Source organism: Empidonax traillii, unplaced genomic scaffold, assembly GCF_003031625.1.
Source record: "Empidonax traillii isolate 1590-97213 ecotype Southwest subspecies unplaced genomic scaffold, ASM303162v1 scaffold624:size695616, whole genome shotgun sequence".
NCBI classification, from domain to species: Eukaryota; Metazoa; Chordata; class Aves; order Passeriformes; family Tyrannidae; genus Empidonax; species Empidonax traillii.
Window position 1 is genome coordinate 33,319 of NW_020955817.1, and position 15,204 is coordinate 48,522.

At 42.7% G+C, this 15,204-nt stretch overlaps 1 protein-coding gene across 3 annotated transcripts in view; it reads right to left on the bottom strand.

Annotated features, from left to right (window-relative positions):
* OXSR1 (oxidative stress responsive kinase 1) overlaps positions 1-15,204 on the bottom strand; it is an 88,043-nt gene that overhangs the window by 8,392 nt on the left and 64,447 nt on the right. For all 3 annotated transcript variants that reach the window (XR_003572879.1, XM_027898801.1, XM_027898802.1), the window contains exons 7-12: positions 13,344-13,445; positions 10,617-10,750; positions 8,730-8,778; positions 6,083-6,148; positions 5,715-5,837; positions 1,049-1,084 (exon numbers count right to left, since the gene is read on the bottom strand). Coding sequence is in view for 2 of the 3 variants with exons in the window: in XM_027898801.1 (XP_027754602.1) it covers positions 1,049-1,084; positions 5,715-5,837; positions 6,083-6,148; positions 8,730-8,778; positions 10,617-10,750; positions 13,344-13,445 (510 nt within the window). In the remaining variant the exon portion in view is untranslated. The remainder of the gene's footprint in view (positions 1-1,048; positions 1,085-5,714; positions 5,838-6,082; positions 6,149-8,729; positions 8,779-10,616; positions 10,751-13,343; positions 13,446-15,204) is intronic.

A 15,204-nucleotide genomic window follows, 5' to 3' on the forward strand; every position in this document is an offset into this window, starting at 1 on the left:
GGGGAAAAATAAATTGAAAAAAAGTAATTTGAGGGTGGGGAAAAGAGGTAAATGAAAGTTCAATCTTTTTTATCTCTTGTTATTCAGAACAGAAAAACCGATTATGGCACTGGAGCCAAAAAACTGTCAGTTTGATGGCACTTCAGTGTGCCCTCCAGCTTACTCTGATGGGTTGTAGGAAATACAAATCACCTTGATTATTGAAAACCTTGGCAGGGGACCTCCAGATCACAATACATATTAAAGAATGTGTTACAATGGGAAAATTCATCCCAAAGGGAACCTGGTTTTCAGATTTTGCTTTGAATTTAGAATTTATGTCAAATTACAGTGCCACAACTGTAGTCTTTCTTAAGATCTCCCTCTATAAACATTTCTGGGAAACAAAGGAAGAACAGGAGAGCCCAACCCAAGGCGAATTTCTAGGAGACAGCTCTGTTTATCTTTCCACACAGGTAGGGAAAAGACAGACACAGCACAGTCTCTGGAAGATAAGCAGTCCCTATCACTGAGAGAATAAGATATACCAATATTCCTGATGTAAGAAACAGTTCAGAACTGAAGGAAGACTACAAATTGCAGCTGAAGCCTTGTTTGCTATCAAATATTATTACAGATTCCTTTCACAGTTCTGAGCAGATTCTGAGTTCTCTGGTTCCAAACCAGAGAATTTGAGTATGCAAACCAGACATCTCAGAATTGTGTTCTGTTGAGTTTGTGTTGGGCTTTTTTCAAAAGAGGAAATGGAAACACAGCTGTTTTGCTTAAATTATTCTTGTGACCAGTTCATTACCTTGCAATACACAGACTTTTGCCTTAGCAAGTGAAGGAGACAAGACATACACCAAACTTACTCCAGGAAGAGCTCTTGGCATTACACAGCCAAGAATTCCTTTTATGGGGAGCTCTTCAAACAGAGCTCAGCTAGATACCCCAGCTTCTCCTTCATACAATATTGCTTCCAAAGGCTAATTAAAGCATGTTCCTTGAAACATCAGCAATAATTAGGAGTCATCGTTTCAGGAAGCCACTGTCTATTAGAACTTACCTCGGAATTCTGTACAGGTTCTTTCACTCTGGGAGACTGAAAAACAGAGAAAAAGCTGTCAGTGCTTCAATGGAAGTGAAATTTATTGACCAGCACTTGTGAGAACCATACTGAATGTGAGAAACCTACATAACTGTTTCAGGTTACATATGTGTATTAGGATGCACAATAAAAGGAACATCACACAATTTGTTGTGATGTTGTACCAGCCAGAAACACAATCAGTGTTTCAGAATTTGCAGTCGATGCTTCCACATTGGCACATGACACCCTAAGTTGCTATCATTGTTACCTATTAGCAAAATCCAGGACTCTGGAAGATCACTCAGATTGGATCAAATTACTTATGCACCAAGATGGCAAAATCCATTTTAAGCTACCCAAGCCTGGCAGAAAACGATAAGCCACACAAATCTGCCTGGCAGAATTCTGCTAGAAAACAAATCCTCTTTGTACACTTAGAGAAGTAGTTTGCAAACCAACGTGCTTAAGACATTTTAAACCTTTGTGGGGTGGGAGAGGGGAATCAGTCTTGGTTATGCTGCTTTACAGAAGGAATCCCTGGCTTGCTCTCCCTGCCCTTGGACTCTGTATTATTATGCTGTGCTCTTTGTGAGAGAAAGCAGAGAACTGACAGGTGTGCAGAGTTCAGCAGCGAAACAAAGAGATCAGTGGAACAAAGGGGAAAGTGCAGAGTAATGTGACCAACCTTTGCTTATCAGGAAAACAAAGATAACAACATTAGCTGTTTCACATGAGCAGTAAGGAACTGCCAAGTAGGGAAGCTCTGCAATTAAGAGAAGCTTAGACTTCCAATAGGGCCAATTACTATATGGAGATACGTAGGATGGTTTGGTCCATGCTGGGATTAATAAAATAGATGTTCCTTCTCCACACAATGGTCTAACAGACAGGTTGCTATTTGGACAGTAGAAGCTCAGCAGCAGAACATTAAGTCTCATCATGCCACTATCCTGAGCCAGTCTATGCAGCAATCAAAGCCACGACCTTATCAAGTGCATATCAGAGCAATCTGTAACATATTGCTGAGAACCTTCCCATGAGAAAAGGTTAAAAAAGTCTTATTCTCAGAACAGCAAGTTGCAAAAAGCCCTCTGGATGGGAGGAGAAGGAATATTTCCCTCACGATGACTGTGTGCAGGCAGTGTCAGGAAAAAAGTCAAGCAGCTGGAAAGGTAAAGCCTGAAATCCATCTCAGTGTGCTCAGCCTTGACTTGACAGTCACCAGGCAAGATGAAAAACGTGGCATTGCTCCCAGAGAAACAGCCATGCTCCACATCTGCAGGCCACAGCTGCTGCACTGTTCTCTCAGGCACAAAGCTCATATCCAAGAGTACCTGGATGCCTCAAGGAATTACGTAAAAGGAACTCGTCTGAGAGATCACAGTGTGCTGAACACTGTACAGACAAGTAAGGAAACACTGGCCCTGCCCCTCAGCTAACAGCTAACCCAGATAAATGACAAACAGCAGTGTTGAGAGCTGGTTGAACACGAGCCAGTGTGTGTCCAGGTGGCCAAGAAAGCCAATGGCACCTGGCCTGTGTCAGCAATAGTGTGTCCAGCAGGATGAGGGCAGTGATTGTCCCCCTGTCCTGGGCACTGGTGAGGCTGCACCTTGATTCCTGTGGTCAGTTTGAGGGCCTCTCATGAGAAGAAGGACAGTGAGGTGCTGGAGCAGGTCCAGAGAAGGGCAACAGAGCTAGGGAAGGGTCTGGAGCACATGTCCTGTGAGAAGCAGCTGAGGGAGCTGGGAGTGTTTAGCCTGGGGAAAAGGAGGGTCAGAAGAGACTTTATTGTTCTCTACAACTGCCTGAAAGGAAGTTGTAGCCAAGTGGGGGTCGATGTCTTCTCCCAGGTAACAAGAGATAACACAAAGGAAACGACCTCAAGTTACACCAGGGGAGGTTTAAATTGGGTTTTAGGAAATATTTCTTCACTGATAAGGCGGCCAGACATCGGGACAGGCTGCCAAGGGAAGTGGTAGAGTCACCATCCTTGGAAGCGTTCAGAAAACACGTAGATGTGGCACTTGGGGACAGGGTTTAGAGGTGAACATGGTAGTTCTGGGTTAACAGTTGACTTGACAACCCTGGAGGTCTTTTCCAACCTTAACAACTCTACAGTTTTATGAAAAACACAGAGAAAAAGAAAACAAACATTAGAAGACATTTACCTAAGGCACGAATAGGATGACTTGGGAGGTTAGTTCTGAGTAATTTTTGCTTGTGTAATCAGTGATGTGAGTAAGCAGTGAAATGGGACCACACAACTCACCAGTGCACAGATTTACTGGGCAACACGAGGTGAATGACTTAAGAGCCTGGAGAACACAACTGCTTTAATTTGAATTCAAAGCTTTAAATGCAGAGAGGAAGGAAGTTCAGTAAGTCTTTCTATCCAAAAGGTAATGTTGAGCCAACAAGTCACCATACTCAGTGAAGTGAAGAGATACTTCTGGCTCTGGGTATAGTAAATATTTGCCTACTTTCAGGTGCAGTCCTAGCAAGAGGCTTGTAAAACGTTTGTACACATTAAATTCACCCTAATTTTTCTGTAAAGTGGAAATAAATAAAAAATACAAACACCTTTCGTTTATGTAAACGCTTTTATGCACGTTAGTACTTCAGTATTTTGGCAAGTTAAGTCAGCCTGCAAGGCCTCCTTTTACTTTGTGGCTGACAGCAACAAAATAGAGGTACAGATGGAATCACAGAGTCACAAAATGGTTTGGGTTGGAAAAGACCTTTAAAGATTATCTACTCCACCCCTGTTGCAATGGGCAGGAATAAAAGGTGACACATAGTTAAAACAAGTTATTCTATCCAACAACTTACTTAAAATTGCAGAGGGATTTACAGACAGGTGGAATTTACACGCTGTATTTGAAATATGGCCAAAAACACAGGATAGACACTAGTCCTCAATAGCACCACCATATTCATGGCAAAAATTGGGAAGTCTGGATACAAGTCTTTAAACTGCTTGAAAAGGGATCAAATTCCAGTACCCAGGCAGACATGCAGTGAGGTCTAAGATGCCACAGTGCCCTTCCTGACATCCTGTAACATGTGGGTTTCCCAAAGGTTGGTGGTGTATATGCATGGGGTGCCTTCAGAACGGTAATAAATATCTACATTTAGGTAACTCAATTAAGATTTCCTACCCCAACATCCCCCTAAAGGTTTTCTGAACAGGAGGCCCACAAGTAAAAAGGGCAAGCACAGCCCAAATTAGAGCAAGGAGAACAGACAGCAGCGCAAGGAAATGTGCCAGAGCATCAAGAAAAAAAACAGCTTGAAAAGAAGCTTGTAAACATGTGTGTCAATCTGCTTCTTTCTGCCTAAGAGGAATGAAACAAGTAAGTACTGTTCAAAACACAGTAAACAGGGTTAAGTCATAGTACCCTGAGCTTAGAGACAAAATACAACAAGTTCTAAGTAATCTCTGGAAGAGAATTAGGGTCTCTTACAATGCTGCCTCCTAAAATTTGATCATATTTAAACCTACAAAAGGAATTTAGAATAATTCAGCTTATGAAGCCTCAAAGCAGTAGCCACCTGGTACCAAGATCTTCCCTGACTGTGTAACATGAAGCTAGATACAGTAAGCTCTTTAAAAAGTCACGATAATTGCTGTCATAAAGAAGGGAATTACTATATTAGTAGTGGCTTTAAAAAACCCAAGCATTTCAAAAGATGCTAAAAAGATGTAAAATCCTGCATTTAATATTTAAGTGCACTATTCAAAACACTAGCAGAAGGAAGACTAATGAAAGAGAAATGAAAAAATTTGTAAAGGAATAAATGCTTCAAACCAATACTGGGTTTTTTTTTTTCCCTTTCACATTGAAAAGCTTCCTCTAAAAATCCTTCACTGTCTCACTAATTCAATTACAGGATGATTAAAACACAAGGTTTACTTCAAGCCACCTGCTGTAGTGAAAAGGGACCAGGCAAGCCATTACAGTCAAAACCCAGGCTGCTGACTGCTGGGGGAAGACAGCCTGAAAATTAATTGCAATCTTTCAGCTGATCATTATGCATTACTCCTCTGTGTTCCTGGGGATTAGTCTGGGTTTGAGGGGCTTTGTGCATGTGTTGGGAGAGGGGGAAGTGGTGATTTTTTGAGTATTTCCAAGTGCTAGACCAATCACTCCTGTGACTTCAGGGATGCTGTAAGGTTTTCTATCAGGAATAATCGATCTCAGTGGAACTGAGGGGACAGAACCTTGTGTGCCATAAGGACAGGGCCTATTGATTTCAGCTCCATCCTGGGGAGGGCAGCAGGACAAAACCTCTCCTGATATTCCCACGAGAAAGCATCTCAAATAGTCAGCACCCTTAAAGGGAATATCCTAGCTCCAGTGAATTAGTATGCTGAGCTGGGAGCAGAGCAATGTGAGAATTCACATTCCCAATTATGCTCAACATCCCTGGATGAGACCAGCTGTGCCCCATAAGGATGACAGAAGAGATCAATACAATTTCTTCAACCTTCAGTCTGCTTTCTTTGCTTCAGCTCCAAACTCCACGGCAGGGATTATAATTTGCTGTGTATCACACTTCAGACCCCGTGCTTCCCAAATATATTTAGACACACGACAAGTGGAAAACGAAACAGAGACGGTGAAGTTTGAGGACTCACCCTGAGCTGTGAAATTGCTGCTCTGCCTTCCTCACTTTCTTCATCTAGTTCATCATCACTCCATTCCCAGCCACCATCTTCAGTCTTATGAAGACGCCCACTGGAGCCTGGGACCCTCCGGACCTGCTCAGAACAAAGGCAGGGCTTGGATCAAGCAAACAGTTTCTACAGTTGGTCTCTTTTCAGGAGAAACAGCACCAGAGCATCTTCTTGTTGCATCACCTGCCAGAGTACCTGAGTATTTTATTGAAATGTCTAGTTCTGTATCTACAAACAGCTGTACTACACTAATTATCATTAAAAATGTGAACACAAACCTAAAATACAAGTACAAGAGTAACAGCAAGAGCCCGGGAGGTTTTCAGTACCTTTTTGGATCTTTCAGTGATTGTTGGTGCTCTCTGCAACATCTTCTCTTGCAAAAATTCTTTATTCTGCAAAAGAAAAAAATACCAAACATTTGCTTTGCTGAAAGTGCTTTTTGATTCCTTCAGTGTCTCTGATAAAGTAACTGCTAAGCAATTTCTAGCAGAAAGTGGTTTAAATGTTTCACCCCCATACTAACTCCTTCCTTACTCTGAACCACAGAATATGAAGTTTCATCCTAAATTACCTTTTCAGTTAGCAGTGACACTTTCCTCTTGCAAAGTGATATGGAATTAACAACTGAGGAGTTGGATATTATTATGATTTACTGGGAAATACACTTGTTATACTGCAGCATCTGACACCCTGCTGAGGCATTTGGCATTCTTCCATCAGCAGATACTACACCACCTGGATCCAACCCCTTTGCTTTATCTTACTCCTAAATTTATGCCTGTCCAACTGTCAAAGGCAAACCTCAGACGTCAGGCAGGCTGGGATGCAGGAATCCCTCTATGCTGGAGTAACAAGATCGAGGAATTAGGGCAGCAAGATGGAAAGTGGCTGAAAAAATGTGCAGCATTTATGTTTAGAGAGGAAGTAAAGGCAGCATCACGACAGATTAAATATTGGGAAACTGCTGGGATGCTTTATTGTATTAAATTCCCTCTTCAGCAAGATGCACCAGACTGGAATGTGGGCTCCTGGTAGTGTAATTTTCTGGCTGCTGGACTGCAGGGCCAAACTTCTGGCTGGAGAGGAGGCAGGATAAGCCAGGTATGCACTGGGATTTAGCTGGGTATTCCACAGCACACGAGTGAGGCTGGAAAGTCCTGTTGTCTCTGGCCATGCAGTGCTCCCAGAACTCCCCTGCAGTGGCTGCTTGCAGACAGGATGGGGAGTCTCAAGACACATGCTGTCAGTCCTGATAAGTGGCTCTCAGCATTATCAAACCATACTTTTCCATAACATAAATGCATTTAAATTTATGACTCTATATAGACGTGTAGAAGTCGGATTCTTCAGCCCTCAAGTTCCAGCTGTCAGTTTGGCAGTGGCTGATGTATGACAGTAATTGAACCCTGAGTGTGAACTGGAACACGTTTTCACTTCAGATGCCGGGTTAAGTATTGCCTCATTTACAATAATGTTAATTTTCTATCACCACACATGCTAATATGTTACTCCACGGCAGCTTAATGAAAGCACAAAGGAGATTTAACACACAATGAAGTGTAACATGATCCACAACTTGCAGAACCAAATGGAGAAAGGTCAGCAAATGTGTAAGCCATCCTGTCACTTTGGATACCAAGTGTGCATCCAGCATACAGATGCCTAAAATCCCACCACGGACAGTGAAAACCCAGTTAATACTGTCAAGAGCCCAGACATCAATTAAACATGCCCTAAAGCTAAACTACTACATTTCATAAACTGGATCACTCTCTAGACTTCCTCAGTTCACAGAATTATTAAAACACAGAATACCCTGAGACTGAAGGGACCCACAGGGATCACTGAGTGCAACTCCTGGCCCTGCACAGGACAGCCCCCAGAATCCCTCCATGTGCCTGAGAGTGTTGTCCAAAGACTTCTTGACCTCTGTCAGGCTTGGTGCCATGACTACTGCCCTGGGGAGCCTGTTCCAACGTCCAGCCACCCTCTGGGCGCAGAACCTTTTCCTAATACCCAATCTAAACCTCCCCTGATGCAGCTCCATGCGCTTCCCTCAGGTCCTACCTCTCCATTTCCTCTCATGAGGAGGAAGTACAACCTCCCCTTGGCTGCACCTGTTGGATTTCTGTCAGCTTTAAAAGAACATCCAGCTCCTGAACAGATACCTGGATGTGGCCACTTCCATTTAAGCATCTTAATCAAAGTAGTTTTCAGCTCCCAGATTAATTGGTGATGCAGCTGTGCTAACCCAAGCATCGAATCTCTTTTTGACAGTTTAATCTGTATTCTGCTACAAACCCCATGCATTTTGATCACAAACATGCCACAGAAAAAATAAGGAAACAGAAAACATTTCCTCGTGCCTGTGGAAATACAAATTCTCCCTTGTATTATTCCTGTCTCCCTCAATAAGACCCTGCACGTTGCACATGCAGTAATCTCCAGGCAGTAATTACATAATGCTTGCTGGCAGTTCACTTCAGGGCTAGAAATGGGAGTTTCCTACTGTTTTGTATCACAGGATCCTCACTTTCCATATGGCAACACAGGGTGAAATAGATTTAGGTAGTCCTGGCACAGCGGGCCTCATTCACCCCTTTGCATACAGACTAATTATAGAGTTTATTAAAATATAAGTTACATTCGCTGCCACAGAGACCTTTATGGTTGGACAGGCAGCCAGAATGGAACCATTACAAGAGAAGAACAAACCCCAAAAGGCACACTGAAAGACATTTAAATGCTCAAGAATTTCTAGATAATTTCTCTTAATGACAGCACACACAGGAGGTACAGAAGGGGGGTTTCATTCTGTTCCTTCACAATGACCCATTCAACTCACTCAGCTGTGCTGGCCCCGAGTGGAACAGCCCACACTCCTGCCAATAAAGCTGTCACCACACCTATCATGCCTCTGAAAAGTCCTCTCCACAGCCTCTGCACAGATCAGTTTAGGAAGTGTGTCCTTACCTTTGCTTTCGTGAAAAATTTGTGCCTTAAGAGTTCTGCTGCTGTGGGTCTGTCAATAAAAACAGATGCAGAAAAGACAATTATAAGTGCTCCCTTTCAACACAACGGTCTTCCACGCTGCTGCAGCTTCTTGTAATATGGCATCTCTTAAGGGCATCAGCTTCTCCTGCACAATTCCCTAAAAATTAGTCAATGCATTCCAAGTGAATTTTATACCACCAGCAGTCTTTCAAACACTCAGTGTATTCTGACCAAAGCCAATTCTGTTCCAAAGCAGTGAATTACTTGGGACTGGGAGGGAGAAGTTGCCTCCTTTTTGATGCTGCGCTTGAGACTCTTAGTTAAGAACAGGATGACAGAAACAATTTGCTCAAAATTGAAATCACAGAATCATCACCTACCACAGGAGTGCAGCACTCACTGTGTGCAAGTAACAGCTATTTCAGAGATACTTGATTAAATGTGTGTAATTAGTTCTATTAAACACAGGCAGGATGAACAACCCTTGTCTAATAGAAAAGGAACAATTAAAAACTATTTTCCCCTTGAAGTCAGGCTTTAGAATAAATACTGGAAAGTAAGAGACATCTCTTGGTCAGTTTAGGAGGAGTTTTCTAAACACTCAGGCCTAAATGAGAAAGTAGAGGCTTAGAGCATTTCCCACACTGCAAACGGTGCTTAAACACTAACAGAGTTTAATCAGTAACTTGCAAAGGCCACTTATCTCAGGGTTTATTTTATCTCAGACTACTCTAACAAAAAACATTCACCCTATAGCAAGGGAGTCCCTAAAATAATTAAAAAGCAATTGCACTCAGTTCTCCCCTTTGAGAACCCATGGAATGTGCCTCCTGCTCCCAGAGTCAGGATGATGCCAGTGGCTGTTAGCGGTGCTTGGGGTGAGAGAGGGGGTGTGCCACGATCCAGAGTGATTATGGATAATCTGATCAGCACACATCCTAACCTGCAGGGATAGGATATGCTTTAGGAAGGTGGAAAAAAATATCATGCTGTGAAAAAGCCCCAGCTATCAGCATTTATCAAGCACTCCACTGGATTCATTAAGCATTTCAAGAGCATCACACGATGCGTGAGAAGCCTGTGCTCCTGGATCTGACACAAGAGGGAACTGAAAAATGTCTTCATTATTATTATTTTATGAAAGCACTTTTTCCTTTCCAGAATTAAGTTTGCTTACTGAGGAGGAAAAGGAGGGGGGAAAAAAAACCACCCTAAGAGGTATTAAAAATGACACAACACGCACACCACCCCCTCAGTACTATTTCCTACAACACTGAGTAGTCAAGATACTGCTCAAGGAAGGCTGAAAGTGTCATCAGGTCACTTAATCTGCATTGATGAAAACAGGCTGGTAAAATTTGCCAGTGTTTTTCCTCATTTCCCCTCCAAACCAAATATTACTCGTAATTAAACGAGACAAAACTGAAGGCTGAAAGCCTTCTTTGCACTGGCAAATTTTAAAAAAGTTTATTTACGCAGTTTTGTAAGTAAACACGCATTGCCCAACCTGCAATTTCCAGTTTATAAACACAGAGCAGTTTTGACTGGGAACAAAACATGAACTGCAGTCACCTGCTGGAGGTGGCAAGGGGAGAACAGCCCTGCCCACACAGTGGACTGGGATGAACTCTCATTAACCCAAATGGGGGATGTGTGCCCTGGCCAGGCACCACGCCAGACATTTATCCATAAAAATAAGGACAGCCAAGAAAATCTGCTGCCACACAGCAAGACTGCTGTGTTCATTGTGACTGAAAGGCTGGAGGGGCAGAGAGTGCATTAACTTGAAAAAAAATAGGGAATACAATGAGGTTTGTGAGTCTGTTGGGGTTTATTTTAATTTTCTTTGGTGTCACCCTTTCTTACCTTTTTTCAGGGTCTTTTTGTAGGCATGATGAAATCATCTTCCTAAATGATTTCCCATACTTCTTCAGCATCTCCTTATCTTGCACACCAGTTTCCAAAGATGGGGGATCATTTTGTAGTGTCAGCATTAAAACCTGAAAGAATTATGTCTGTTGGCAATGAGATTTTTCTTGGCCTTTGTTAGAGACAGATCTTGGGGAAAAATGTATTTTTAGACAAGCATTTTCATCACGCATCTGAGTCCACCAGGATGTGTTAGCAATTTAAGTTACTCTTTTTCATCCCATTTCCTGGCCCACAGGGGAGCCTGTGGGCCAAACACAAGGTTGGGATGTGATTTCAGGCCTGTTTAGTGTGATTAAAGGTACAAGCAGGGCAAAACTTCTACCAGCTTTCCTCCTTTGAGATGAGCAGTTGTGCAAGGCATTTGATTCAATGCACCTCCCTGCAGGTATTTCTTAGCTAGAAATCAAATTAATGTAAAGGCAGAAAGGCAACCTAAAAAACCACAAAGGTTTACTTCCCTGTACCAGTGCAACAGCAGGTGAAGACATTTCTCACATAAGCACCCATCAAGGCAAACTGATTATTTCCTTCACATCACTTAGATATTCTGAAGGAAAGGAAGAAAATTACTCATTTCCATTTCCACTTGTCACCTACATAGAGATGAATATCTATTTTTAGAAAAGGAAGCAGCACATAGCATATTTAAATAGCTTTCAACAGCTACATTGCTTAGGGCTGCAAAAGCCCATCAATCTAGCTGGAATTATACAGTCCATGACAGAATTCCCTGCTTTTTTCAGCCCTCCTTGGAGGGTCAGTTAATGCATGGGTAATTTTGCTACATAACAACATTAATCTGCAGTGCAGTACAATTACATTCAATAAGTAAAAGAGAGAAGTCTTTTTTGCAGGCTGCACAACTGGAACCCAAACCTAACAGAATTAGGGACTCAGTTCTATCTACCATAGACTAAATGGTAGATATGGCACATGATACTAAATAGGTGATGTTGGTATTCAAAGCTTCATCCCAGGCATTCAAACCACAATGAACAGAAGTCCAACTTGCAGAAGCTGCTGAAAAATGCTACCAATCATCACAGCACAGAAGGAAATATCAATGAAAGCAGCAACAGCTAAACCAGCAACACATTTCCCTCAACTCCTCCCAGCTCTGCCACAGTCACTGACATTGCAGGAACTTTAATGGCATTTCTGAACCACTCAGCTACACAACAGTCCCTGCATGGACATGACAAGCCCTAAAATTAATTCTATAAGAGTTGAACTTGCGCAAAGGCCTGGCATTTAAATAGGTATATGGATGTGCCTGTTCTGAGTTGGGAGTTACTGGATTTCCAAGTGCTACTGTAATTGTGGGGTGGGAGGGGACTCACCCAGGTCCTGAAGAGGTGACACACAACTCACACAGCACTGCAGCAGGTAGGACTTGGAAAAGGAAAGTTTGTCCCACGGTGTCATTGAATGGTTTGGGTTGGAAGGGACTTCAAAGCTCATTTAATTCCAACCCCCCTGACGTGGGCAGGGACACCTTCCACTAGCCCAGGGTGCTTCAAGCTTCTTCCAGCCTGGCCTTGAGCACTTCCAAGGATGCAGCATCCACAGTTCCTCTGGGCAACCTGTTCCAGTGTCTCATCACCCTCACAGGAAAGAATTTCTTCCTCACATCTAATCTAAATCTTTCCTCTTTTAGTTTAAAGCTGTTCCCCCTTGTCCTGTCCGTGTAAAAAGTCCCTCTCCCCATGGCAAAAACAGAGGGGCTTGACATCCACAGGCGTCATATCCCAGGTAATTACTGTAACCCTAAGCTGTGGGGGTACCAAAAGGGGTCTCCACCCCCTCGTGGTTGATCCAAGGGAGAATTCATCCCAATAATAGAAGCAGAGTGGCCTTCAAGAGGGTGGGCCAAAGGGGCTTAACGTTTTGTGACTGAGACAAGGCCTCATCAGATATCACAAAGGAGGTATGGAAAAAGATCTCAAAGCTCAGCAGAAGGACAGGATGCTTCAGACCTCAACTGGTGGGTGTCAGCTCTTAACTCTAAGAGGTACCCTCCTCCTGAAAGAGCAGCACGTTGGAATGAACTCCTCATTCCAGAGTCAGAAAATAGGGAAAGTCAGCCAAACTATAAGGCACTCTGAAGTTCAAGATATTTTCTTCACTTCAACCTTAATAAAACACTAGTGTTGCCACTACCACGCCATTTCACACTGATGTGGTACTTTGCACTGCACAAGATTGTGTCAGCATTAAACAAAATTAGAAGTTCTTTTGGATAACAGGGAACACGAGAGGTATTAAGAGAATTTCTGAGAGGTGTCAAGAAGGATTATCAGTGCAGGAGAAAGAATGGCTCACCATCCCAGTGTCACTGGATGCCAGATAACACGCTCTGGATCATTATTTATAGCCCTAAAAACATCTGCTGCCTTCAGAGGTTCCGGGATTAAAACACACAGCACTTTCCTCTGTAATGGTGAGACTCAGGATCTAAGCAAAAGCTGTGCAGTTTCAGATAATGCTGATTAAGTGGCATACTTTTAAAAGGTGATTTCAGATAAATCCCAAAACATCATGATCCACAGGCGCAAGTTGAGAGGACAAACTCTTCTACACAACATGCCGGCCAAATTCTTGGGAACACCCACAGAACACACTGATCCTTTATCTTGCTCAGGTACCTGGAGACCTGCTTACCTTCATCGGGGGGTATTTGTGGTAAGGAGCTGCCCCTGTAGCCAGTTCGATAGCAGTGATCCCAAAGCTCCAGATGTCTGCCTTGAAATCGTATCCTCTGACCTGAAAAACACAAAGAGGATGTTATCCTGTGCCCCTTACTGTCCTACACTACAGTCCTTTCACCCTTTCCTTCTGTTCCCCTCAAATTTGGAGAGACTAGCACCACAGAGATGGAAGGAAGGCTTTCTCCCTCCTCTCCCCCAGCTGCTTGTACCTTGAGGAGCTGTTTTAGAAGTGGCAGTCTGGTGAAAATCATGGTTGTGGACTATACAACTAGGACTGCTCTGCTGTAAACCTCTACACGTGCAGAACATAAAGGGGCACTGGGTTAAACCAGGCTCTGACTTCTACACAAAGACACAGAGAGTCATTAAACAGCATAATGAAAGTCTCCTAGTTAATAGATGGGCTGTTACCCCTCGGGACACATGGCTCACTACACTTTTAGTCAGCCGCTTAATCAATCTGACTGCAAACATGCTCCATCCTGGAACTCCAGGACTCACCAGCCCAGTGGAAGCCCCTTGCTCCTGCCTGCAGACTAATATTTCCCTCCACTAATTAACAGTAGCTTCTGCACTTGACATTAAACACAGGCTCGTTCAGGAAAATTTATAGCATTTACTTCCCCTCCTGCACAGGAAAAAATATTTCATATGCCAAAGCAGTTACTTCCTCATTATTATTAGGTAATATTTTGGCACTTGCTTTCTCCGCTGCAGGGGAGAGACATTATGTACTAACTTCAAGAGCAGCCACGAAAATCAAAGCGTTTTGGTTGCTCAGGATGGTTTGTATTCCTTCTCACTAGACTATGGAAAAATGAGAACTGAATCAGAGCAAAGCTAACAGGGACATTGTGCTCAGCTAACCTAACAAGCTTAAGACAGACGCTCATTGTGAGGAAACCAAACAACATTCCGACAAACTACCTTTAGGATAATCTCTAATTCTGGCAAACAAACAAAAAACCCTCCTGCACTATTTGTCATGTAATACGATAGCTGAACTGAAATTTATTACAGCAACATGAATTTATATCTTGCACTAATGCCTCCAACACTGTAAGTATCACTTTCATGAGGCTTAAACATCTGAAACGTTTTTTTTTGCAGTGCCTCAGTTTATGGGTGCAATGATTTTGAACAGGTTTCAAGTCAGTTAACTAAACAAGCACAGATATGTAGCTTAATTTAAAAGAGCACATGGCAAGAAGAAATATGCTGTAAGGGTAGGGTTTTTTTTCCCCTCACACTATTTTTAGGTTTTAAGAATAACTTTTGGACATTTCTTAGCTGTATCTTTCAGTGACTCTTGCAGCACATCAATACACTGCACAAAACCCCATTCCCCAATGGGATTTTAACTGTGTGTGGGGTTTTGAATTATTTCACTTAATCCTGCTTGCAAATGAAAACTATCAAGTTAAAAACTGCCTGCAGCAGTTCATCTTGACATGTGTCCAATACATGAGTCACCACCCTGCAGTTAGTTTATATCAACATCTATTTTTCTCATCAATTTTTGTTTGCCATAAATCTGTCAAGTGAACATACATTAAAAGACAACGCTGGGCCATCACGTATTAACACAGTAAAGGAAATTAATGATGCTGAAGCAAACCGGGTGCAGTTGGGTTGATAATATCGACATATCTAAGGCAGCTTAGATAGACATATCTAAGGCTGCTAACCTACAGCAGTCCTTTGTCCCTTTTCCCAGTTGGATCTAGTGGCTCAGGGTGACACCTGCTGGAAGGCAGCAAGATGATCTAGTGGACACTGAAGGATTTCACATCAGCATCCAAAATATTGCTTTA